General features: G+C 56.8%; 1 protein-coding gene across 1 annotated transcript in view; it reads right to left on the bottom strand.

Annotated features, from left to right (window-relative positions):
• The window catches only part of CCDC33 (coiled-coil domain containing 33), a 109,415-nt gene extending 85,447 nt beyond the window's left edge, over positions 1-23,968 (bottom strand). The window contains exons 1-3 of the mRNA XM_044391948.3: positions 23,659-23,968; positions 22,431-22,766; positions 2,548-2,695 (exon numbers count right to left, since the gene is read on the bottom strand). Of these exons, the coding sequence (XP_044247883.2) occupies positions 2,548-2,695; positions 22,431-22,766; positions 23,659-23,968 (794 nt within the window). The remainder of the gene's footprint in view (positions 1-2,547; positions 2,696-22,430; positions 22,767-23,658) is intronic.
• Between the last annotated feature and the right edge of the window lie 1,869 nt (positions 23,969-25,837).

The raw sequence follows: 25,837 nt of genomic DNA, 5'->3' as shown, positions 1-25,837 counted from the left end.
CACTAAAGATGAGACACCCAGGGGACATAGGGTGAGGCACGGCCATCACCTTGGAGAAAGCGATTTGAGTGGAGTAGTGGGGTCAGACTGGAAGCGGGGCCATGGCCCTGATGGAAAGGGGCAGAATCAGAAGATGAGCCCCACGGACTTCTTGGTCTGAGACGGTGGCAACTGGAGGTGAAGCCCATTACTAGCCAGGCTTGGGGCTGCAGCCTGCACAGGAGAGAAGTGACCCAGCCCCCAGCTAGGGAGAGCCCATCGTTAGACCTGACCTCGCTTCAGCTCGAGTGGGCTGAATGAGTACATGGCTCGGGGGCACTCTCAGGCCTAGGCTTTAACTCCTACCCCACCACTGCCCCAGTAGGTGTGCCTGCTGGGGACACAGCAGGCCCAGGGAGAGGGGAACGAGGCTGGGACAGGAATCCCCGCAGGTGAGACAACGGGGGTGGACAGAGAGCAGGCAGTTCAGCCAGGACACCAAGCTGAGGCAAGAGAAAGACAGGGAAAAAGTGTTTTGAAAGAAGATGAAAGATTAATAATATTACCATATAGTAGATATACTTTAAGCATTGCAATATGCATCCTGAGAAAAAGGAGCGTGGGTGGGACTGGCTTATCCTGCCTGTGGTCTGCTTTGCTACGGGACATGTGGCATCAGACATCCAGGGGACATCAGATTCTTTCCCGGGCTTCTGAGGGTCTGGGTCCTCCCTCTGGGGTTCCTGCCTGGGGCCGGGGGGCTCGCTGTGAAAGCCCCTTTCAGGTTCCTGACAGCTGGGCCCGCGTTCTCAGAAGCCCTCCCTTCTGCTGTCATTTGCATCTCATTAGCACCGCAGGGCTGGGGGCAGCTCAGCCGCCTGGAGCCCTGGAACTCTGGCTGCGGGCTGGGCCGGGCTCTGCAACCTGCCCCTTCCCCGGGGTGGAGATGGGTGCAGCCATGCGCTCTCCCGGCCGCCCCCACACCCCTCACCCAGGCTCGGTAAGGCTTGGCTCCCGCTGCGCGTTCCCATGGCAACCGGGTGCCGGCGCGGGTCGCGGTGCCTGCCGTGGAGCAACGCGGCGCCCCGCTCCCCGCCCCGCCGCCCCGCCGCCCAGGCTGGCTTGGTGATAGGCAAGGCCTCAATCTCCCGAGATGATCGGCGATAATTGGTTTATGGAAATAGCTGAGGGGAGATGGCGAGCTCCCTGCCAAGCCCACTATCTGCCACCTGTCCCTCCTCACCGCGGAAATGGAGTTGGGGGAGGGGAGGGCCGAGGAGCTGGGTGGGTGGAAATGGGCTTTTGAGACAAGCAAGTGTTCGACCTGTTGGTCTCCGGCACACCGTCTACCCTCCTTTCAACTGTGTGGGGTGCAGTGGCTGGCTGTCTCAGTGGCTCAGCCACACTCCTTAAGGCACTCCTTAAGCCTCAGTGACACCCCTAAGTCTGTGCTCTGGCCTATGCTGGGCGCCTTGTGGGGGAAATGGAGGAGCGGGGATCTGTGCTCTGGAACCCCACCCCGTCTGGGGGACAGAAGAGCAGCACATGACTGTATTTATGTAACGTGCGTCAGCCCTCAGAGTTGTCCCTGCTGTGGGGATCCAGAGAAGGGAGAGCTCAACTCTGGTGGCTGCCTGGAGGAGGTGTCATGAGTAAGGCTTTGAAGGTGGCATTTCAGCAGATGTTGGGAGGGGGCTGGGGCAGGCACTCCCCCAAGAGGAAATGTGGGCCAAAGCCTGAGGCACGCCCTGAATGACTGTTGGAATTGGTAGAGGAGGGGAGGTGTAGAGTAGCTTGTGGGGTGACCCTGGTGGCTCCCACTGTTTACAGAGGGGCTCAGGGAGGACGAGCTTGTGGGAGCCCTTACCGCACACTCCCTTGTCCTCAAGATGGAACACATGTCCAACACCCATACCAGAGGCTGGCTGGCTGGACACCATGTCGCCCCTTGATGCCCTTCTGGGAGGAGTGAGGCCCCTAAGGTGGGCAGCAGGCGTGAGACATGCAGGCAGGCCTCACTCAGGCACGGGGCTGTGAGAAGTGTTGCCCTGACGGCCGCTGGCTGGCGGCGGGCAGGCGGGGCATTAAAGGACCAGAATTAGGGAACCCCCATGATAGAAATGGCAGGGCCCGAGGATGAGAACGACCGTGAGGACCTACCGCAGAACTGGACATGGTGGGATCGGGCACCCAGAGGCCAGGAGAGGCAGGCTCAGGTCTTTTTCCTCTGACCACCACCCCGCTCAGAGCCCAGGCCAGGCCTCTATAACAAGAGGCCCTGCCTCCCTAAGGTCAAACTGCGGCCAAACCCTGCCCCTCTGGCTGTGGGATCAAGGAGGGGCTCTTCCTTCCTTCCCCAGCCCTGGGGAGCAGCTTCCCACACAGCAGGGAAGATGTCAGGCCTCACATGTACGGAGCCTACAGCCCCTGTGTGATTCACACTTGGCTTTCCCCTCCGGGTATCACAGTCCCGCCCCCAACCTTTGGCTGCTCACATTGCAAACATCCACACGCTGGTTTCTGCTCACAGCCCGACGGAGCCCCGGCCCTACTCCCAGCACTACTTACACCACCACATAGGGCCACGGCTCGGAGCCGTCCTTGCAGGTGGGCAGGTTGGTGGCCCCGTGGACAGTGACCATGATGGTCTCCTTATTAGAGGGCGACAGGTGGCTGGGGACAGATTCCACACTCTGGAGGGTGTTCAGGGGCTCCTCTGGGCTCTCGGCGACCTGTGGAAAGAGCCAGGGCTGAGTGGCCTCCTTTGCGGGGGGGGGGGGTTCCCTGTCCTTACTGCCTCCCTATGAACTCCAGCCCCTCCCTGCTCCCCTCCAAGTGCCCTTCTGTCTATCATCCCCCACCCGGTTTGGAACTATAGGGCACTTGCCTTTGGCCCCACTTGCTCCCTGCCTCTGTCCCACACCCCATGTCCGCCCCAGCCCTGCGTCACTTCTTGCAGAGGGAGACAGGCCCTCACCTCTCAAGTCCAACCTCACCGCTGAGCCCTGGCTTTTGCAGGTGCACAGCCCTAATTCCTAAGTCCTGCCTGCTTTTGAGGTCCTAGCAGCTGGCCTTCTTCGGTCTCTGTAACTGCAGCCCAGTCCACCTGTCACCTTAGGTCCTTCCCGTGCACAGCCCTTTATAAAGTCTATTCACATCCATGGGGTCACAGAGGCCCCTCTATCTTCCACCCAGGGAACCTGCAGTCCAGGAGGGTGGAGAAGCCCCTGCCTACTCACGGGGCCTCGAGGCTGGTGGCCCCAAGCAGGCACACAAGCAGGAGCTCAACAGCTCAACAGCTTGGGGCTTCAGGGCCCAAAGGACCATGGTATTGAGAGCTGCCGAGAGGAGCGGGGCGGGGTGCATGGCATCAGGGAAGGCAGCTGGGAAGAGGAGGCCTTCAAGGGTTGGGAAGACATGCATGGCTGGAAGGACAGGCTGGAAGCTGGAGCAGGGCTGAGGGGTGGGGAGGGAGCTCCCCATAGCTCGGGGCAGGCTCATTTTGATTCTGGAGACAGGAGGAGTCAGGGAGGGTGGCAGAAGCAACAGTTTGTGGGTAAACACTGTGGGTTGGGGAGGGGTGTGGACATGCGGACATGCGGCTGCCGTGGCTCGGGCTGGCCTTCCTCTGCACTGGCGGGCTGACTCTCTCTCCCAGTGCCTGGACTTGGCACGGATGACCTAGATTTACCCTTGCTAGGCCTCACCAAGCAGGAGGCTCCCCCATCCCTGTCCCTCCTGCTAATTAATAGCACTAGCTGACGTGAGAGGCCACAGAGGGGCCCTCCTGGCCCGGTGAGAGAGGCAACGGACCTCCTCAGCTTGGAGATGGGGCCCCGAAAGGTGACTGAGGGTTGCCCTTTTATAGAAAGTTCAGCCTGTCAGAACCTGCATTCCAGGGCCGGCCCTGGTGGAGAGTCCTCAAAGTGGGAAGTGTCCATGGAGACTGAGAACAACGTAGAGGGGAGACAGAGTCCAGCAGAAGAGTAAGGACTGGTTCCGGGGGTCGGCTTTGGGGCCGGATCCCCTGACTCAGGCCTGCTGAGCACTGAGTGTCAGGAGAGCTGGGTTTAAACCAGCACGGCCCCTCACCACCATGGGACCTGAAGTCGGTCATGCTCCGAGAGTCAGTTTCCCCAACGGGGTGCTGTGGGCTTGGAGCAACCGGTCCGGAACCTGCCCCGGGCTTGGGGGTTCTGGGCAAGGTGGCTCCTGGCCCCTGGAAGCCTCCGGGCAGAGGGGGAGGGAAGGACCTGAGGACTTGGCCAGCTGTTACTCTCTCAGTTCTCGTGACGGTGGTGGGGCTGAACATTATATGAGCCCCGTGCCCCTCCAATCCGGCAGCATGTCCTGCCAGCCCTCCCCTCGAACCGCGTCTAGAATCTGACCCCTTCTCGCCATTTCTACCTTAAGCACGCAGGGGCACCACACGGGGTTTCTGCACTCCTGATGGCTTTCTCGATCCTTTTCTGGCCTCCCCTCCCCTGTCCACCTCAGAGAGCAGCCCGAGCGATCCTTTACAGATTTCAGTCAGATCAGGTCTCTCCTCTGCTCCAAACTGTAGCCCCCTCTTTCATTCAGAGCCTCACGATGGCCTGTAAGGACCTACACGCTCTGGCCCAGAAAACGGACTCGCCTCATCCCTGGGCCCCTTGCCCACTGGCTTGAGCCATGCTGGCCTCTCAGTGGTTTCTCGCACGCCCCCAGCTGGCTCCCGCCTCGAAGCCTTTGCCTGGGCCGTTCCCGCTTCCCCTGCACACCCATCCCCGTGGCTTGCTCCCTCACTTCCCACAGGTCTGACGTTATCAGAAAGGCCTTCTCGGTACAAGCTGTGGTCCTTGCCTAACGAGATGACTAATTAGGAGGTGAGAACCCCACCTCCCAGCCCCAGAAGTGCCAACCCTACAGAGAGACCTGCCCCCCTCTGACTGAGGAGCGCCCCCTCCCCAGGACCCCCTGGGGCCTGCCACCATCTGTGAGGTGTTGAGAATTACCCTCCCCCCTCTCCCCTGTTCCCTTGCCAGGCCAGGGTGGGAGGAGGGGAGGGAGGTCAGTACTCAGAAGGAACCCCTACAAGACAGGATGGAGGGGGACTGGGGAAGGGGGAGGCAGACACAGAGCCACCCCTCCCCTCACAGGTCAGAACTGCTCACTGCTGGTCCCCCATAACCCACTCCACTCTCCTGCAGGTTAGACTCCTGGTTTAAGGTGTAGGAGCAAGACCGGCGGCCTGGGGTGTTGAGAGATGTAGGTATCAGGCCAGCTCTGCCCTAACTCCCTGTGGGGTCTTCATTTTCCCACCTGGTCTGGGGATATCTGGGATGGTTTGTAATTCAGTCTTCCCCGTAACAGGCCTAAGGTTTCTGCAGTGAGACCAGGAGAGGTGACTCATGTCTCCTCAATGCCCCAAGTCCCAGGAGCAGCCTAAGATGGTGGCCCCATGCCCCTTGTGGCTGTGGGGGTACAGGGCCTGTCCCCAGCTTCCTAGGGCCACAGAAGTGGGTTCCCAGCAGCATGGCAGCTGCCCAAGAGCTATTCCTGACTCCTTGGTAGCCCCAGAGCCCGACCAGTGATTTTGCAGACCAGGCCCATGAATTGTGCCCCCTCTCTGTCCCCTACCCCCTCGGTGCCTTCCCTTGTGGGACAGCCTTCTGGGAAATAAAGCTTCCAGGGGGGTTGACAAAAACTGCTGGTGCTTCAGTTCTGGGCCTGAGGCCAGCTGCCAGCTTGGCGCCTCCTGGTGAGGCCTGCAGGCATGTGCCCGCTGGGCCCAGGGCCAGGGAGGCCTGGGCCCAAGTGGGAGGCATGGAGCGGGGGCTGTGGGCCATCCTGTCTGCCTCCCCTTTCTGCCTTCCTACGTCTGGATGAGAATCTGCAGGCTTCCCTCAGAGATGCTCCTGCATCAGGACCAATGCCCCCCCCCCCCAACCGGCTTCAGTTTCCCAGCTGTAGCATAAAGGCTTTGAGTTAAAAAATGGTCCTTCATGTTCCTTCTAGTGTGAGTGTCTAAACGTGCTTGGGAGTTATGATGGCCTTGGTGGGACTCTTTCCTAGGCGGAGAAACAGGCTCTGGGAGACAAAAGCCCTTGTATCTGAGCACGGGTCTTAGCTAGCAGGCAGAGCCAGAAGGGGGATGGGGTCTGTGTCTCCACTACGTGAGGTCTCTGCCCTGCTCTGGATGTGTTGAGCTTTCTTCGGGCCACGACATCCATGCCCTTGGGCTCCTGGCCCGGGTAGCCAGTACTTGGCGGGACTAGCAGTAGGAGCTGTGGTAGTTGGAGGAGAAGACACTTTTCCAAAGATGAAACAAAAGTCAGAACTCCTAAAGGAAAGGATTGATCGCTTTAATTGCATTAAATATCCATACCAACTTCTATAATAAGCCCCAACTCACCACAATACAAAGACCAACAGGAGAAAATATGTACAATATATATAAAAGAATGAATATCCTTAACACAAAGAGAGCACTGAAATCTGTAAGCATCACCACGATAAAGCACATGGAAGATTCACCGAAGAGGAAATATGAGTATATACTACTGTATACACGATATAAACATCCTTCTAGGGGATTCTACTCGTTGAAAATGTTCCACAAAATTATGAATGAAATAAAACAAATCTGGCTCCTTCTCAGGGCTCCCATGCATGCTCCGTGGATCCCCAAATCCAGCTCAAATGGGCAGGTAGGAATGAGCTTCGGGACAAGCGGGCTGCTTAGGGCTTCTAGGTCAAGCTAGCGGGTGTGGCGGTGGGGGGGCTGGTCCAGAGTGTGTGGCATTCCAGAAAGCAGCTGAAAGGGGAGGGTGGAGTCAGGGGGAGGAGCCAGCTGTGGGTAGAGAACACCAGGAACCAGAGACACCCAAGTCAAGGGTAATAAAGTAGAAACCTCAGTGGGGGCACCCTAGCTGTTTGGTTCGAATCTAACTGCAAAGACGCTGGTCCCAAGTTAGCAAGTACCTGGTGCCTTTGGTCTTAGCTCATTCTGCCATCTCTGCTGGTACCTGGCACAGTCGAGGGCATAGGCTCAGCCTCGCCAGTTAGCAGAGGGTCAGGGAGGCCTCATATTGAACTGTTCGCACTTTTTTCTTAAAGATTTATTTTATTTTTTGAACTGTCTGCATTTCACTGCACTGAGATTTTAGTCCCCATCTGGCAGGGTGTCGCCGCTCTGTCCTGGCCATTTATTAAGCACCTACTACGTGTCAGGCGCTGTGCTGAGTGGGGATATAGCCGTGATCACAACTGAAAAGAATCCCTTCTTTCTAGGAGTTGAGTATCTGTGGCCTGGGGCAAGGGTCTGGGCCAGGGCTGGAAGGGCCTAGGACAGTGGAGCATTTTGCAGTCCCAGGGCAGCAGCCTGGGAATCTCCTAGAAGATCTTGGAGGGTGATGGCGAGCCATCTCATGGGTCTCTGAGCCTCTGAGACAACAGGGCAAAAACTCCTTTCCAGGCTATGGGTTGGGGGACGTACTATACCCAGTTCAAGCTACATTTTTCTCTGGGTCATGGGGACGCCAGGCAGAAACAACCAGGTAAGGGTAGTGGAGGCTGATAACACCTGCAAGCACACCAAATTTCAGCCCCCACATGGCCCGAGGGTACAGCCTGCCTGGAACCTGGAAGCGGCCCAGAGACCACCTTGCTCTCCATGCAGCAGCTGTGAAAACTGAGACCCAGAGAAGGGGAGCTTTTGTCATGACTTAGAAGCAAATGAAACACGGGATTTTGAAGGAGAGACGAGCTCATGCAGGTGCATGACCCATGTCCCTAGGCCTCACCTTTTTCTTTTTCCGTCCCATCCTCTTGGGGGCAGGAGTGTTTGGCCTTGTTTAACAACGGTGGGGACCAGTACCTGATATTGGTGGGTGGTCAGGCATCGGGCCTGCCCAGACAGCTGGCCTGAGCACCTTGGAGTCTTTGGGGCTTGGCCAACAGTATGGAGCGTCAGTGTTGTCTTTGGGGTGCTGGCCCTGGGACCTCGACAGGGGAAATGGGGGTGGGATGGGCAGGTGGGGCAGCCTGGAGCTTTCTCAGTAGCGAGACATTCTTCCAGTGGAGTTGTCCTCAGGGCTGGGGGCCATGATCAGCTGTGTAGGGGTCAGCAGCTGAAACGATTGGCTCTAGGTACCCCCAAGAAGGTAAAGACAGGGGTGTGCCTCTCTCTGTCCAGACCTGGAAAAGCCCAGCGGGGTCACCTGGGCAACACTGTGTGACGTCATAGGAGAGGGCAGAAGTCACATAGGTAGAGTCCAGGTATCGTGGGGCAGGGGCTCAGAAGCTCTTCTCCCTGTGTTTGGAGCTGGGTCCTGCCTGCTCTCTGGCATACTCAGTCCTCACCCTCCCTGCTCTTGGTACCCCAAACAGCTCACCAACCAAGATTCACCAGTGGCTCTGTATGCCCAGCCCCACCGTGGAGACCTAGACACTACTCACAGGAAGTTACAACTGGGTTAATAACAACTATTTCTATGAAGAAATCTGCAGCCATCCTACCTCTTTGGGGGCCTGTAGTCTCTCATTTGTTTAACATTAATGAACACAAAGTTCGAGAAAAGGGTTTCCTCTTGGAGGCCGGGGGGGAAGAGGGCAGAGAGAGTGGGGAATAAGTGGGTATGTCATTGTAACGTCTCTTAGATTGGGTGGTCGGTGAATGGGTGTTCATTATACTGTCAAAAATAAATTACAAATAACTAAAGAGGGCCAACGATGGTTCTGGGGTATGGACCCAATATTATGACGAATCCAATTCTGAGCTGCACAGGAAGTTATTACAAAGATATCAGTTCTTTTACTGAGCACTTCCTCTGTGCCAGACATGGTGCTAAGTGCTTCTCTGTGCAGCGAGAGGGCAGGAGGAGAAGTGATTGGCCCTTGGTCTGGGGTGAGGTCTGCTCCGAGGGGAGGCTAGGTATAAACTTGTCCTGCAAGCATGGTCAGGAATCCTGGGCTAGCAAACGTGAGATTTGGGGTACTGGGTGGGGTTGAGAGGTGTCCAGAAGACTCCTGTGGCCTGCCTCATTCTTTTGCCAGCTGTTTAGACCCCATATTGAAGGTTTTTCCCATTTTTCTGGGTCTGGGGACCGAGCACTGGCCCATCCCGGCAGCAAGAGGCAGGAGCTTATGGCTTTGTGGAGGCCTGCTCCTTCCCCTCTGCCCTTAGTCTAGAGAAAGACAGGAAGGATGTGGCTCTCCCCAATTTAGAGACAGAAAAACTGAGGCCTCGCCGATGATTGGAACTGGAAAGACCAGCCAAGGTCATCCAGATGGCTGGGGATGAAAGCTGGGAGTCCCACTCCTGGTTTTCTCCCTCCCAGGCCTGCCCCTGCCTCCTAGGCCAATAATGTCACCAGCAGTCAGGTGCATGCCTGGAGAGCATCTCAGTGATGGTTGCCCAGCCACCCTAGGGTGCCTCCTCCTTCCTGTTAGTTCCCAAGGGGGCAGCAGCCAACTGGGGAGCGGGTACCAGTGCTGCCCCAGGGCCTACCTGAACCATTCATGGCCCAGTTCGGGGTTCTGCAGCACGGCTGGGTGAGGCCAGCAGGGCACTTCCAGAGCAAAGTTTAAGGAGGCGCTGTGGCTCTCGGGGCTGTGAGAGAGCTCCTGCCACCATACCTCCTCAAATTCTGCACCCTAGCCCCCTCCCTGCCTCACCATGGTCCCTAGGGTTACCATGCCTGGGCTCTGGGCTGTGGGTTCTCACCCAGCTGCCCTAGCAGGCATCTGGGCTTTGTGCCCCCGGAGCCCGAGCCTGTTTGGCCTTGGTGCCTGGGAAGAAGATAATGCAATTGGACGCTGCTTCCAGGCGGTCTGGCTCCAGAGTGCTAGTGAGCCCTGGGCACTCAGCAGCCACCAGAGGGGCCTTCCTACCACCCCATTGGGGGCTGCCCAGCTCCCTGGGCCAAGGACCCCTGGGACACGCACCCTGTGCCACATGAACCTTCCCCCCAGAACTGCTTCCTCGTGGCCAGCGAGATAGCCATCAGCCCAGGACTGCATGTGGCTTTCCTACTTAACAACACTGTGACCCCCGCCTCTCTCCCTGCCTCCCCAGCTCCTTCTCTTGCCTCATCGCCCTTCCCTGGCAAGGGGAGCTCTGTTCCCCACATGCCCAGGGGCCAGGGCCAAGCTTTGATGACTCAGAGAGGTTCCAGTGTGAGGGGAGGCAGGTAATTAGTGATCTCCTGCTAATAGGTAACCCTCCCCGCCTCCCCCCAGGAGAGAGCACTTGGAGTCGGCCTAGTGCCCGGGCCAGGGGTTAAACACAGCCATTTAGGGAGCCCACAGCTGTGGAGGGCAAGCCGCTGGGCTGGATCTGAGGTTGGCTCTTGGGGAAGGAGGGGTCCTGCTCCCCCCAATCGCTCTGCATTGGGCTTGCTGGGCAGCAGGAAGGGTCTGGGTGGACATGTGGTTCACAGCTGTCTACACTCCCTCATGCCCTGTCTCAGGTATCCCTTGGGGCCTAAATATCCCTGCAACAAGTCCAGAGAAGTGTATCTCCCAGAGCCCCCAAACCTGGCCTTCCGTTCCCTGTAGTCCTGTCCCACACCCCTTGACACCCCTCGCGACTCCTCCCCACCCCTCATCACTCTCTGTATTTTGTTTGGGCCGATGCATTGGGCTTCCCGCAAAGGCAAAGAATGATGGGAAACTGAGCGTGATTCTATAGCAAATGGCAGCTTATAGCTGTGTGATCTTGGTTCAAAATACTAACCCTCTCTGAGCTTTGGCGTCCCTCCCTGTACAGTGGTGAAATCAGCTCTGTGTACCGTCTGTGTACGCACCTCTGCCAGTGCTCCAGCCTTCCCCCCCAACCCTGCAGTATTCCAGCCCCAGTCTCCCCTCTTCTGCAGACCCAGTCCGTGCCCGGCTTCCAGGCCCGTTCCCACAGCCACGCCTTTCTCTCCAGGCAGCTCCCTCGCCAGAAATGGCTCCTGCTTTCCTACCTCAGTTCAGTTTGTCTGGCTCAAGACACTTCCTCCAGGAAGCCTTCCTGACTCCCTTCATCCCCCCAACGGTCCTCTTTGTGGATGGTGACACCGGCCTGTGTCTGTGCTGAGTTCACCCTTCACAGGTGTTATGGCTGAGGCAGGGCCGGGGGACCGGGCCAAGTCCCTGCCCCTCCCCTGGCATTTGACAGTTGTCAGCCGAGGCAATTCTCTTCGAGGGTCTCTATTCTCCAAACGCCATCACGTCCCCTTGGCCCGGAGTGGTATACGCAGCAGGGGCTCTCTGGTTGGCTGAAGGATGGCCGACTTCAGGAGGGCCTCCTCCTGTCCTGACAGTGGTGAATCCACAGCCTGCCTCGCCTTACCCTTGGCTCGGCTCAGCCCCGCAGCGAGCATCTGGGCAAGTCCCTGGACTCATCGGGGCTGCAGTTCCTCACTCATCTGCAAAGCAGCAAGGCTATCCCACCTTGCAGGGGCCTGGTGGGGAGCAGGGGCCCAGCACACGGCAGGCGGCGCTGAACCCAGCTCCCTCCGCGTGCACGCCAGGGCATGCTGACCTGAGCCCCCGTGGCCCCGGCTTCGTAACAGGGCACTTGGGGTGCTTGCCACAGGTGTGCTGTTCTCCTTCCTGGCTCAGCAGGCACATTTATTGACCACCTTGTTGAAGGAGGCCTCTCAGCGTTTGGTAACCAGAGTTCTCGTCGGGGGCCACCCAGGGCCCATCCTCACGTCATGAATCACTTTGCTAAAGATGCAACGTGGCTTGGGGCATTTTTCTTTTGAAAAAAATCAATAACTCGTTAACAAAGAACTAAATAAAGGGGTAAGCGATGAAGGCCACCTGCCATTCCCTTCCTTCAGAGAGCACAGAAGCCAGATCCGCAGAGACGGGGTAGGGGGTCCACTCAGGCTTGGGGGGCAGTAGGCTCACCCCTCACCCCGACTCCTCCAACCCACAAATCTGACCAAGTCCTTCCTCTGCCTCAGTAAACACTTCAGGAGGGCCCCACTGCTCTCAGGAGAGATTAAAATTGTCCCACAAGGTCCCTGAAGGCCTCACGGTCTGCTCGCCCAGGCCTCTCCAGCCTCATGGCAGCGGATCCCTGCCTCACACCCGTGCTCCAGCCACATCGGACACCTGCAGTCCCCTGAATGGGCTCTGATCTCTCCAGCTTCCTGACCTTCATATGTGCTGTTCCATCTGCCTGGACTGTCCTCCCTCTGCCAGCCTGAATAATTCATGATGCTTCTTCCAGACACAAATGAAGCAAATCTTCCCTGAAACCTGCCCCCGCTGCCCCCCATCCCCACCCAGGGGCAATGGATCCACAGCCCATAGGCCTCTCTGTGCCCAGGCTCATATATAAGCACTCTTCTTTCCTGGGAGAGAGTCTGTCTCCTCTGAGGACAGGGACTATGCCTGGTGGTCCCTCCTCAGGGCCCAGGCTGTTGCCTGGCATGAAGCTGGTGCCAGGTGGGTGCTCGTTGGATGAGCGAGGGATGGCATTAACATCAGATGCCTTCCTCCTCCCTGCGGTTCCTCAGAAGCCCCCACTTCAGCCTAGGATAATGGTGCCTGCCCCCCAGATAACCCTCCTTCCTCCAGAGTCCAAGCTCTCCGTGGCTCTGTCCCCGTAGTAGGGCACAAACAGTCAGTGTGTGAACCTCATATTAAAAGCTGACAATTAACAAGCACTTGCTATGTGGCAGGCCCTCCTCTACACATTTTACGTACGTTAACTCCGTTGTCACAACTACGCATGACGTAGGCACTACCCTAGTCTCCATTTTACAGATGAGAACACAGAGGCCGAGCCTGGAGCAGACTTCAGGCCCAGGCCGCCTGGCTGCACAGCGCGTTTGCAACCACAGCCCTCGCCCTCGCCCTCGCCCTTACTGAGGTGCTCGTGAGGAGTCTGGGGGGCCTGCCCTGCAGCCAGGATGAGCCAGCGGGCCTGAGGAGCTCTGGTTACAGGAAACTGCTTATTCAGGCCTAGTGGGCCTGGGATCCCTGATTCTCTCCCTCTCAGGTTGCCTGCTCAGCGCCAGTCCCTCGCCCACACCGCCCACCGTCTCTACCAGAGAGCACAGCCTCTGGCCCTAATCTCGTTTGAGGCCATGAAATCGCATTTGCAGCGTATTAATGCGGCGCGGAGCTGGCCCAGCCCTGCCTGTCTCCCAGAGCACAGGAGCCTGCAAAGCAATCTCTCGGGGAGGCGGCTCCCGGAACACCCGCCGACAAAAAGCAATTATGCTTTAAGAGGAAGATTAAACTAATATCTCCCCACCCCCACCGCCATGCCCACCAGAGGGCCTCAGCTCTGTGGGGCCCCCACCGCCTCCCAACAGTGATTCAAGGGCAGGCTTCCTGCTGGGCGAGGGGTAGGGGCAGACTCAGCCCCTCTCCCTCCTGGGTGTGCTCCCATGGCTGGCCCCTCACCTAACCCCATGCTCCCCACCCTTTACCTCCCCCAGGTTGCCAAAGGAAACCTCTCTCAGGCCTCTGGGCCTTTGCCTAAGCTGTTCCCTCCCCCTGGAATGCAGCCCTTCCGCCATTGTCTATCTGGCAAGCTGCCCTTCACCAGGCACAAGGACTATAGCTAATGCTCTGTGGGCATTTAGTATAGTCTTTAAATTTACTGCATATTCAAGTCAACAATCCTGTCAGGGGAGTACTGTCATCCCCCACTGACAGAGGAAGAAAGGAGGCACAGAGGGGTTAAGTCCCAGCGCCCGAAGGTGGCAGAGCAGGGGTTTAAGGAGAAGCCTTCCTTCACCCTTTCCCCCAGGGTAGGCCCAGTGGCTTCCCCTCCCACATCCGATGACCACAGTGGCCTCGCTGTGGTCTCTGGTCTCCCGGAAGCTCCGAGAGGCCAGGCCGGGCACAGAATCAGGGCCTAACACACATTTCTTGTGCAGAAGAATCACGCACCTCCCCGCAGCCGCAGAAGGCCTGTGGATGTGTGTCCAGCCGCCCCTGCTCTGAGGCTGGGAGGCTTTGGAAGCTCCTCTCCTCCAGGAAGGGCTCCGGGATTACAGTCGGGCTAGCAGATGGTTTAATCCTCACAATCATGCCGCAAAGTCAGCATCGTTACCCTCATTTCACAGAGGAGAAAACAAAGGATTAGAGAAGTGACTTGATCAGGAACACTGGGATCTGAGTCCAAAGTCCGTGTTTATCCCCTGCACCTTCTTGGCTGTAACTCTCTCTCACCCCTTAGGTTGGGAAAGGGCTGGATTCTGTCCTGGGACTATTTATGCAACACATTTTTCTGTGTCATCCGCCAACTCCAGTGGGCCAGGAGGATTGCCTGGGGACTTGGAGCCATTGAGAGCCCCAACCCCATCCCCAGTCCTGCTCCCAAACCACCCAGCACAATGACTCAGTAATCCATCTAGGCCGGACTTGGTGCCAAACGGGGCCACTGGGAAGAAAGTCGTTCCCTCAAATTGCTTTCCCTTGATCCTGTCACATCATCTAGAAAGCCCATCAAAGTAGGAGTCTCCCTGGGAAAGAATGCCTCAAGTCATTCCCACCTCTGTGCTGATTCCTGTGCCTGAGAAACCAAAATATACTGGGGTCCCTGGATTCCAACCGGGCTTTGCTACTGACTCAATGGGAAGCCTTAGGTAAGCCATCCGCTCCCTCCAAGGGCTCGGTTTCCTGCTCCAGAAAATGGACATTATGAAAGCTACCTGTCCCCCCCAAGACCTTTCTGATGCTTCCGTGGGCTTCACGGGTTCCGCCTTTGCCAGCCTGGCTCAGAGCTGCCTGGGCAAATAGGTGATGGCAGAGGGCTCAGGGTCCACGGAGCCAGCACGCCTGCTCTCTTCCCCTGGCATCCCTGCAACTCCCCATCCCACAAACACACTCTCCCCACTTCTTCTGTCCTCCCTGCTTGCTGTTCCCTCACGCACCTCCACGTTCCTGCTGCCCCCCCTTTGCTCACACTGTCCTCTCCACTTGAAAACCACTCTTCTCAATCTCTCTTGGAATTCCACCCGTTCTTTGAGGCAGAGATCAGAGGTCCCACTGACCTTTGTGAGGCGGGTTTTCAAGAACCAAGCAATTTCCCACCCTCTTCCTCACCTGACTTCCCAACCTCACCAGCAGGAGGCACTGCTCTGCCCATTGTACAGACGAGGTACTTGAGGCCCAGTGAGGTCAAGTGAATAGCTTCAAGTTATACTGCAGCTAAGAAATAGGGTCCTAGGCCAAGGTCTTCTGACTCCTGGCCAGAACTAGTTTTCCTACGGCAGCCCGAGTCCTTGATGACCACCCAGTCATGCCATCACTTCCTCCCCAGGTCCCAGCAGCCCTCACAGTCACCTTGGAGAGTCACTGTCCTCCAACTCCTCCTATTGCCTCTCCCTGCCCAGCCTGGTGGCTCCCCAGCGGCTGAGAGGATATAGCTACCTTGTTTACTGCTGGGGGAATGGATGGACAGACGGATGGATGGACAGACAGATGGATGGATGGATGGATGAATGAACACCCTGGGCCCAGGGAGGTTGGACCGCTGGACTCTAGGGCAGGCTGTCAGATCCAGATGGAGGAGGGAAGGCCCCTCATTCTCCATCGTCTGCAGGCGGGGCTGGGCCCTGCTGGCCTCAGCGGCCCTGAGCCCAGGACCTCTGCAAAACCAGGCCAGGACCAGGCTGGGGTGTCTCTGTTGACTCCTGACAGGCCAACCCCTGACCCGGGCCAGGTCAGGCTGGCTGGGTCCTGTCAGTGTTCCTTCTCCGCAGCCCTCCCCTATCCACTGTTTTATTAAAGATCACTTTTGAAGGATTGGTTTCACACGCAGTTTTAATTTCACCTCATACATCACACATGCCATGTCCCCAAGTCTCTTTCTTCTCTGGTAGAGCCTGCACTGGGGGGGGGGGGCATTCTGTATGGAGAGGAAGCCAGGAAGGTCCCAAGGAGGTGCAGATCTGTGTGTGGGAGGGAGTGTGTCCCACGTGTGTCCATCAGTGAGGTGGTGGGGATCTCTCTTTGCGATGGGGAGGGTCTGTGTGTGTCCAGGTCTGATGTGCTGGGTCTGTGCACGCACACGCGTCCTCGAGGGCGGCTGTGTTCAGCAGTGTCTGCTGGGGCCACAGCCACTTTCCAGGGGTGTGAATGAAGGGGAAAAGAAGAAGATGACCATAAAAGGCCAGATAACTGGACCCTCCCGCCCCTCCTCCTTCCTTATTTCACTCCGCATGTGAATGAGAAGCCCACCGCAGTTCCCTCGCCTGGGCTGGCTGGAAGGACATCAGAGGTAGGCACCCCCTTCCGCTTCATGTCCCCCTCACCAGACACATATCACACACACACACACACACACACACACACACACACACACACACAGCCTCCAGGAGGTGTGAGTCAGCAGTAGCCCCTGGCTGGAGTGGGGGAAGGCGGAGATGGGGGAGGGCAGCAGAGCCATCTGGCATGCTCATTACAACAATCTGCTAACGGAGCTCCTTCCTAGACCAGCACCCAGGCTGGCCAGCCTTCTCCACTCTGAAACCTGCCATTTGGGTCCCAGAGAGGGGGGCTCACAAGTTCCCATCACCCCTCCCCTGGGAGGCTGGCTTTGCAAGAAGTATTTTCTAGATGCAGAAACTGAGGCCCAGTTTTGCCCCATATAGATAACTTATTCCACACTTCCCGCAGAGCAGGGACAACTGTAAGCTAGCTCATTTATCTTCCCAGCAACAGGGGACACGGGAACCACTCTCCCCCATTTTACAGATGTGGCCATGGAAGCCAAGGGAAGTTATGTAATCTGCACGAGGCCACACTGCTACCAGATAGACACCGATGCTGATCTGAACCCAGGTCCCTGTGGCCTCAGCGCACCTGCCTCTCCCTGTAAGCTCTCTGAACCCCAAACCTCTTCCATCTCCCCCTGCTGAGCTCCAGGCACCCGGATAGAAATCCACACACACACAAGTGACTTGGAAATCAGGCAGGGCGGGGCTGAGGGGCAGGGTTGGCAAGGACATAAATACGGGGCACCTCCCCCCCATTTTCAGGTCTTATCCACTGTGTCCAGGGAGCCGGCACAAGGTCTTTCAGCGCCACAGAGGAAGAAGAGGGGAGGGCAGGCGGCCCACAGGGTAATTGTGGTACATTTAGCTGATGGCCTTTCTCTTCCCGAGTGCGCTGGCCATGTCCTTGTCCCTGTGCCAGCACCGGCCAGCCCTGCCTCTCCTGCCAGCCTCAGCCCTCCATCATGGTGATGGGCCTGCACCCCTCCCAGCGTGGGTGACAGCCCTCTCTGGGAACGCCTTGACAGAGCCTTTGTTCCTCTGAAATAAAAGAAAATCGAGCTACAAAGGGAAACCTCAGGTAGCTTTTAGCGGGGGCTCAGCTGCCTGAGGCAGAGCGTGTTTAAGCTGGAGGCAGTTGTCACCGAAGCAGAAGGGGGAGCTGCCCGCAGTCCCCCTCCCACCCCCTTGCCCCCACGATCAAGTTTACTCGAGGAAAAGGCTCTTCCAAATAGCCGCAAAGGAGGAAATCAATGAAAATTGATAGAGAAACGTAAAGCAGCTGTCCCCCGGGTGTGTGTGTGTGTGTGTGTGTGTGTGTGTGAGCAAAATCTTGCTGCCTGGACCCAGGCTGACCTGCCCAGGGCCAGGAAGGCCAGGGGCTGGGAGTCACTCCAGTCGAGCTACAGAGGGGTGCTGGTGGCTGGGGGAGGGGCAGCAGCCAAGTCTCACTCACTCGAGTTAAGAGAGAGATTAATATATTCAATCCGCTCAGGGTAATTGAGGGAACAATCAGAGTGGTTTTCTAAAGCCCATAAAACTGCCTCATTTGCGAGGAGGAGCTGACCGGCTCCAATCCTCCAATCCTCCATATTTGATGGAGCTCAGGAAGGGAGGGAAGAGGAGGGGCGACAGTGGGATCCCTGCACAGACGGACTAGGGACATTAGCCTGGGAGGGGGCCAGCAGGCCCGGTCTAACCTGTTCTCTCCTTTCCAACCTCCCACCTCTTAGTAGCAGCCCGAGCACTGCCTTCTGGAGCCTCAGTTTCCCCACCTGTGAAATGGGTCAGGGGAGTCCTCTTCCGATAGGAAAGTGGGAGGGAACAGCAGAAAGGGAGGTTTCTCTAGGTGAGGGTAGCAGGCCGGGGACACCGAAGGTCTGGCACTGAAGCGAAGGGGCTTGAGCAAAGAGGTGCCCAGCTCCCCCAGCCAGGCCAGCTCCCCACCCCCACCCTGAGATGAACGGGGCAGTAAAGTTAATGAAATCCACATTGCGCGTCTCTCTCCGCTTGAACCATTCCAGTCTCCAGGGCAATAGAAACCGCGTATGCAATAGCGAGCAATAAAAGGCACAATGAATTTAAAAGAGTAAAGAGGGGAGGAGAGTGAAGACGTGGAGTGCGCTGGCCGGAGGCAGAAAGCCTCCACCGCTGGGGCCGGGAGTGTGCAGGCCCGGAGCTCTGGCCAGTCGGGACCGGAGGGGGTGGGGGAGGGGAGGTGGGAAAGGAGAATGGGAGAGGGACCGGGAGGGAGGGAACAAAGGGAGAGAGCTGGAGCCAGAGGTTTAGGGACAGGGGGCAGAGGGGAGGCCGCCGGGCCAGCCACTGCCAGCTCTGTTCCCCTCCACTTCTCCTTAATGAAAGCCCCAGCCTGTTGGTGCCAAAGCCACAATCAGAAGCCACAGGCTTCGAGCCAGGTGCTCAGCATTTGGTGATTGCTTTATTAGCTTTTTCTTCTCCTTTTTTCCCCTCCAGGGCAAAAAGAAAAAAAAAAAGTGTTTTAAATGGAAAGAATACGAAAAAAAGACCCTTGAAAGCGTCATTTAAAAGGCTCCTGGGGAACGGAATCGTTTCCATGAAACAAAACTGCGATTGTTTGGAAGAGGTAAACGCAGGGCAGGAGTGGGGGAGGGAGCCCCCCCACGTCCTCCCCTCCCCAGCTCCCGCTCCAGTGGGAGGATGCTCCCTCGCAGAGTGAAGGAGCCCCCAGGACGGCTCCCAGAGCTATAAGCAAGGCATTTTTAAGTTCATGTTTCCAGAAATTTCATCACTGGGAATTTCCAGTCCAAGGTTTCTCTCTTAAACAGCTCTGCTTGTGGGAGCTTGTCCTTAAACCTTCAGGATCTCTTAGAGAGGTCTGGTGAGGTGTCAGGAAGGATGTGGCCCCTGAGGGCTTTGTGGCTCCAGGCCCAAGGCTGTGGTGGCCTCCCCCCTGCCCTCCAACCCCCCGGGAGGCATTGCTCCCCCTTAAAAGACTTGAGCTGGAGTCACCTCAGCCAGCCCAGCAGCCTGACGGTGGCCTGCACTTGCTGCTCCCCTCCCTTCCGGGACCCTCTCTGCCCAGCACCCACAGGCCACCCACATTCTGGTCAGATAAATTCCCTCTTACTCTGGGAGAAGGAGGGCCTTGGGGGTGCTGGGGTGGCACAGCCATGTGGTCTTAAACCTGCCAAGAGGATAAGGAGGTAGCGTCAGGGGACAGGATGTCTGGTGGAACTCTGCCCAGAAAGGAAGCCACTGAGCACCCTGAGCCCTGACGGCAGGAAACCTGGAGCTGGCTCGGTCCCATGCACGGGAAACTTCCCCCTGTAGCCCCTGCCTGTGCGCCCCAGTCCCCCATCGGTGGGTCAGGGGCCTGGGGAGTGATCTCTATCTTGGAGTCTGGCTGTGCCTGCTGGAAGTACTCGCGGGGGGCTATGCCCTCGCCCCCCAACACACAGTGGGAACCTTGAGGACTGGAGAAGGGAAGGTGTTCACTGTCCACATAATGTTAATGTGGGGGGACTGATTGTCCCGGCGGAGTCTCAGGATTCTGGAAATGCTGTGACCAGCACGGGTGTGTCATTTACGGCTCTGCATCCTGTGGGCCCTGGCTGGGGAGCACAGCGGTTCAGAGTCAGTCACCGATGCTCCCTTGGAGCCCCGCCTCCCGCTGCAGATACCCTCTTGAGTTGCATTCCTAACCCCTGCCCCTGCCCCGCACTCCACACACGTCCCATGACCATCATTAGTTCTGGTTTAAAAACTGACACACAAGTTGGAGAAAGCTTACAATAAAGTTGTAAATTGAATAGGTTCAATGGTTGAAATGCCTGAAGATAGTCCGGAAGGAATAAAATCAATGCAGAGAAGGCTTCCTGGAGGAGGTGACCTTGAGCCCAGAAATCCATTCCTGGCCCTGAACTGAATGCAATGAATGCAGTCTCCTCTCTCCATCCTTCCGGGTCACTGCCTCTTCTCAGCATCTCACCCCCCCCCCTTCAGCTGTTTTTCTCTCCTCCTCTTCAGCTGAGAACACAAGGGAGCTGGGTGAAGTCCTTCCCTCCTGGGCTCCATTTTCCCCATCTGCCAAGAAGGGAGAGGGGAGGGCTTCAAGGGTCCCTGTGGTTCTAGGCCACAACCACTACCCCAGGGAGCTGGCCACAAGCAGGAGGGACTGCCTGCAGTCCCAGGCCCAGTCTCACTGCTGTCCTTCCAGCTGTGTCTTTGAGCCTCCAAATCCCAGCTCCAGAAAGGTGCCCGCCTTCCTCGTTCACCTGAGCTGAAAGAAGGCAGCCCCTCTATCCTCTGAAGGACCCCGCAGCATTGTCTGTCCCCCATCAGTTTCCTGGCCCTGTCGTCAGGGTTGTGATTGCTGACCCCCCAGGAGGGAAACTATTTTCCTCTCCCTTGAAAGCCATTTTCTTGTCTTGGTAGAGGCAGACATCTGACACTTTAAGAGGGAGAATAGCAGGGAGATGATGGCATTAAATAACAGAAATTAGAGCTGCTGAGGACAGCCCACCACCCCAAGCCCCCCTTCCCTGCAGCCTCCGGCCCACCATAGGCACTCAGGGCTGCAGCCTGCAAGGGGCCCTGGCTCAGGCTGGTCACAGAGAGCAGGGGACCGCTTCTCCCTGAGCTCTTAGCCTCTGCTGTGTGTATCTAGCCCTGTGACAAACTAGGACAGAGGGCCCAGGGCCCCGAAGTCAGGGAGCTCGCAGTCTGAGGGAACAGAATGTCACATAGGAACCCAGGGCACTCCAACTCCCTCTCAAGCAGCATTCTCAGCCCCCAGCATACAGTAGATAGTCAAAAGCATTTGTTGATTTCTTGAAAGTATTTGTTAATGGACTGACGAATGAATGAATGAATGAATGAACGAACAGAGGCCAAAGTGGTCCATGTAACAGGCTGAGACCTGGCAAGAGAAACCGGCCCCTGGGTCCCTTCCAGTTCTCCTGGCACATGCTGCCAGATCGCTGTCTAAACCACAGCTCACGGTGTATCTTTCCCCGCACGAACTTTCTCCCCCTTTGCTTCTTGAATTGAATATCCACTTTCCTCTTCTGCCACCTTGCCCTGATTCCCTCCCCTTTCCCCAGCCCATCAGCGCCCCCTGAACCTAATCAGCCCACTACCCTGGACTCCATGGCAGCCCCAGACCCCTGCACTGCCCAATGTAGGAGTTGCTGGAAAAGCCAGGCGCCTTGGGCTCCAACCTCAGCTCAGTCTCCTGCCGCCAGCTAAACCCTTTCCATCTCCGCCAGCTTATTCTGGTCCCTCCTCCCGGAATACCTTCCCCGGGGCCTGGAATTGGCATCCCAAAATCTTACCCACCTAGTATAGGGTCTGACAGAGTCAGCAATTAACAAATGTCTGATGGATGAATGAATGAATGAAAGACTCATCTCAAATGACATCTCTTCTGAGGAGCCTGACCAGCACACTCCCTCGCCAGAGCACCCCATCCAGCACACGCCTTCCAGGACTATATAATGCCCACCCTGTGGCCACTGTCTTCCAGCTATCGGCACCGCGAGCTCCGGGACTGACCTAGCTTTGGATCCCATGCACCAGTGTAAAGTTCCCCAGGAAATGTCATTGGTATTAAATGGAATCAAGCATCCTGGGGCATGATCCTCAGTTTCACCGCCTATGAAATGGGCTGCTACTTGCTCTACTAGCTTCCACCTGTGCTGGCTTTGAGGCTCAGCAGACACACTGGCTGGCGGCAGAACACAACCTCACTGGGAAACCCGCCTTCAGCTTGGACAAGGACGGGCCAGGATCCCGGGTCAGGGCTGAGTCCCTCCTGGCCCTGGTGGGAGCGGGAGGGGCTTGAAGGTGGGCGCACACAGACTTCTGTCTCCTGGTCACTTTGGGCCTCCCTCAAAACATGGTGACAACGCGTGAGACTGAGTTTGGGGACTATAGGCTCTCAGGGGACACCCACCCACGGGGCAAAAGAAACTCCACCCAGCGGTGTCCCTGCTCTGTGCGGGCTTTGCTCCATTTTTCTGTCACCCCCTTCAAACTGGGACTCCCTGCTTCCATTCTCAGAGGGCGGGCCACCCTAGGAAGTTCTGCTGCTCTGCTCAGTGAGGATTTGGGGACAGCCAGGCTTATCAGAGACTCTGGATCTTCTAACGGGGCCGGAAGCGGGGGGGGGGGGGGGGGCGGGGGGCGGTGATGCTAGACCCTGAGTCGGGTCCCAGGGAACACCCACCTGCAGCCAGGGCAGCTGGGGTTCTGGGCTCGGTGACGCGGGTCCTGGGGGGCCAGTCCCCTGGGGGCAGTTGGGGGCTGGAGGCTGAGGGCCCCGGTGCTCCCGGAAGGCCACGCTGTAGGCGAGGCCCCCACAGTGGCGGGCCGTGGCGTCGGCACTGGCTCGCAGCAGGGCCAGGCTGCCGCGGTAGCGGTACAGGTCCTCGTGCTCCCGCGCCCACAGGTTGGTGCGCGGCTGGTCCGGGCGCGGGAAGACCGGGAAGATGGCCTCGCCCACCCGCCGGGTGGCCCGTGCTGAGGCCCCGCCCAGCCGCAGCGCCTCCACCCGCAGCCGCGCGTCGTGCTGCCCATCGTTCTTGCAGAACCCTGCAGAGGGGAGGCGGGGGCTCAGGGCCACGTCTGGGGACTCCCGGGTAGGGGCTGGGGAGCGGGGATGGCTGGTAGGGTCCTTGTGGAAACCTGGGCTGCCGGCCCTTTGAGTGGGAGCAGGCTTGGCTAAGCTTTCCAGGCGGTGACGCCTTGACACCTCTCTGGCCCCACCTCTGACCCTTCCCTCTACCCATGTGGGGATGGGAGGGCTCTTAGCCCATGACAGGGTCCTGAGTATTGCTCCGTGGAGGGAAGAGTTCAAACTGTCTCTGATCTCTGGCCACCTGAAGGCCTGAACTTGGTTTCCCCATTCCCTCACATCCCTCCTCCTCCAGGAAGCCTGCCTATGTGGATGCCCTTGCAGTCTAGGCGTGGATCTTCTGCTCCTTCTGGACCACTTAACTATTCTCTGTTTGAGATTCCCGCCTCTCTACCTAATCTGGAAACTTCCTGAAGGCCAGACCACGGTCTCCAACTCTCTGTCCACCCCCATACCCACAGTCCAGTGGTGCTCAGGACTGGGCACTCAGGGCACTGGCTCCAATGTTACTCAGTATGACATCCGGCCAGACTGACCCCAAACCTGCTGTGTACTCAGCTCTTGTAAATTTTCAAAGCCATTCCTCATCTGTCCTTTTTTTCCCTCGTCACCCGACCTGTGTGCCCAGCATCAGTGTCCCCCTGTCACAGTGAAAGGGGCAGGGGCTCACGGAGGACCAGCATTAGCCCAAGATCACACAGACAGAACTTTGGGATCCAGTCTAAAGTTCTGACCCTGCCCCTCCCTGTTTCCCTGCGGCTCCCTGGGGTCCCTGACAGGGGCTGGGGCAGGAGTTAAAGGATCCTTCTCCCGCCCCCCCCCCACCCAGCCACCACCTTTACTTCATACCTTTGGGCAAAGTAAAGACAAACTTGTTCCGGGTGAGGGCGAGGCTCTTGCCGGGATCCTGCTGCTCAATGACGTCGGTGACGGCAGAGCAGGTAGGGAGGGGGTCCCCATCATTTACCTGCAACTGTACCCCAGCCCCAGAGCCAGCCTGCAGGGGGTTCTCGGCTGTCAGCCGCAGGGCATATCTGCCCTCCTCGTTAAACCCCACACTTAAGACTTCAAATTCCAGATCCAGTACCTTCTCCTCAGCCTTCAGTCTCTGGCTCTGCAGGGACGCGGGGACCCAGGGCTCAGGCCCCCTGAAGGCCATGAATTTGCTGGGGACTGACCCCCCAGGCTGAGCATTACCTCCTCCCTCCCACAGCCTCAGCCTGGGCCCAGTGTGAAAGCCTGTACACTGGGCGCTCGGGGCTGTACCCCACCCCCTCTCTGTTTGTTTGAGGAGAAACCAGGTAACAAGCCAGGAAGCTGGGCCTGTCGGGGAACAAAGGCTGCCATTGATCCCTCCCTTTTAGCATTTGCTCATTCAACAAATACTTATTGAGCATCTAATGTGTCCCAGGCACTATTTTAGGCATTTGGAATACAGCAGTGAGACAAATGAAGCTTCCTGCCCTCCCAAAGCTTCTCTTCTAGTGGGGGAGGGAGGCTGGGACAGATAGAAACAGGCACAAAATATAGAAAACAAGGAAATTATAATATATGTTAGAAGACGATAATTCTATGGGGAAATTAGTGGAGGGTCAGGGATGAGGAGTACTGGTGTGGGGAGCACAGGGTATGGGTTTCTCAGGACTTAGCATTTCTGGGAGATCCTGTCTCTATATGTCTATTCATTCCCAAAAGTCGGTGAGTTGAAGGGAGTGGTCTCAAGGGAAGAGGGACAGTGTTTGTTCTCTGGGAGCATGGCCTTAGCACCTACTTCTGGAACCAGTTTGCCTTTGTAATCAAAACTCACAATATCGGGCACAGCTTCACTTTACAGAGAGCCCAAAGCATCTTACACTAAAGACTAGTCAAGCTGGAATCCATCCTTCCTGAGCCTGGGTCTTGCTGATACCCAACAGGAGAGGTGAAATTCTGAATACTCTTCAATAAGAATCATCTCTATTATCACCGTCACCACCATCTCTGTCACCACCAACATCATCACCACTACCACCAGCATTACCATCACCACCATTATCACCATCACCACCACCACCATCATCACCATCTCCACCACCTCTATCACCACCAACATCACCACCATCACCATTACTAAAATCACCATCATCACCATCACCACCATCTCTATCACCACCATCATCAACTTTATCGCCAATACTATTACCATCACATCACCATCATCACCATCACCATTACCATCATCACCATCATCACAATCACCACCATCATCACCATCATCACCATCACCATTACCATCATCACCATCATCACAATCACCACCATCATCACCATCATCACCATCATCTCTATCACCACCATCATCACCTTTACCACCAATACTATTACCATCACATCACCATCATCACCATCACCATTACCATCATCACCATCATCACAATCACCACCATCATCACCATCATCACCATCACCATTACCATCATCACCATCATCACAATCACCACCATTATCACCATCATCACCATCATCTCTATCACCACCATCATCACCTTTACCACCAATACTATTACCATCACATCACCATCATTACCATCACCATTACCATCATCACCAACATTACAATCACCACCACCATCACCACCATCACCATCAACACCATCATTATCACCATCACTGTCATCACCACCACCATCAGCACCATCATTATCACCATCACTGTCATCACCACCACCATCATCATCACCACCATCACCACTATCTTCACCTCCAATATCATCATCATCATCATTTATGATACTCTTCACTGAGCAGCTACTGCATACCATGCACTCTATGTGGCTCTGTGATATAGATTAAAATCATTCCCGTTTTCCAGACTCTGAGGCTGAGAGAATCTCAGATCACACAGCTAGTAAGAAAGCTGAGCTGAGATCTGTACCTATCACTACATTTCCCCCCACAAAACCTGTCCTGGGACTGGATCAAAGATTGAAATTCATACTGTCAGGGACTTCTGTATCCTAAAACTGGACAAGTACAGTTCTGAGTCCAA

The sequence above is a fragment of the Ursus arctos genome, unplaced genomic scaffold (genome assembly GCF_023065955.2).
Source record: "Ursus arctos isolate Adak ecotype North America unplaced genomic scaffold, UrsArc2.0 scaffold_28, whole genome shotgun sequence".
Classification (NCBI taxonomy): Eukaryota; Metazoa; Chordata; class Mammalia; order Carnivora; family Ursidae; genus Ursus; species Ursus arctos.
The sequence above is the reverse complement of the archived record's forward strand: the minus strand, read 5'-3'. Positions and strand labels throughout refer to the sequence as shown.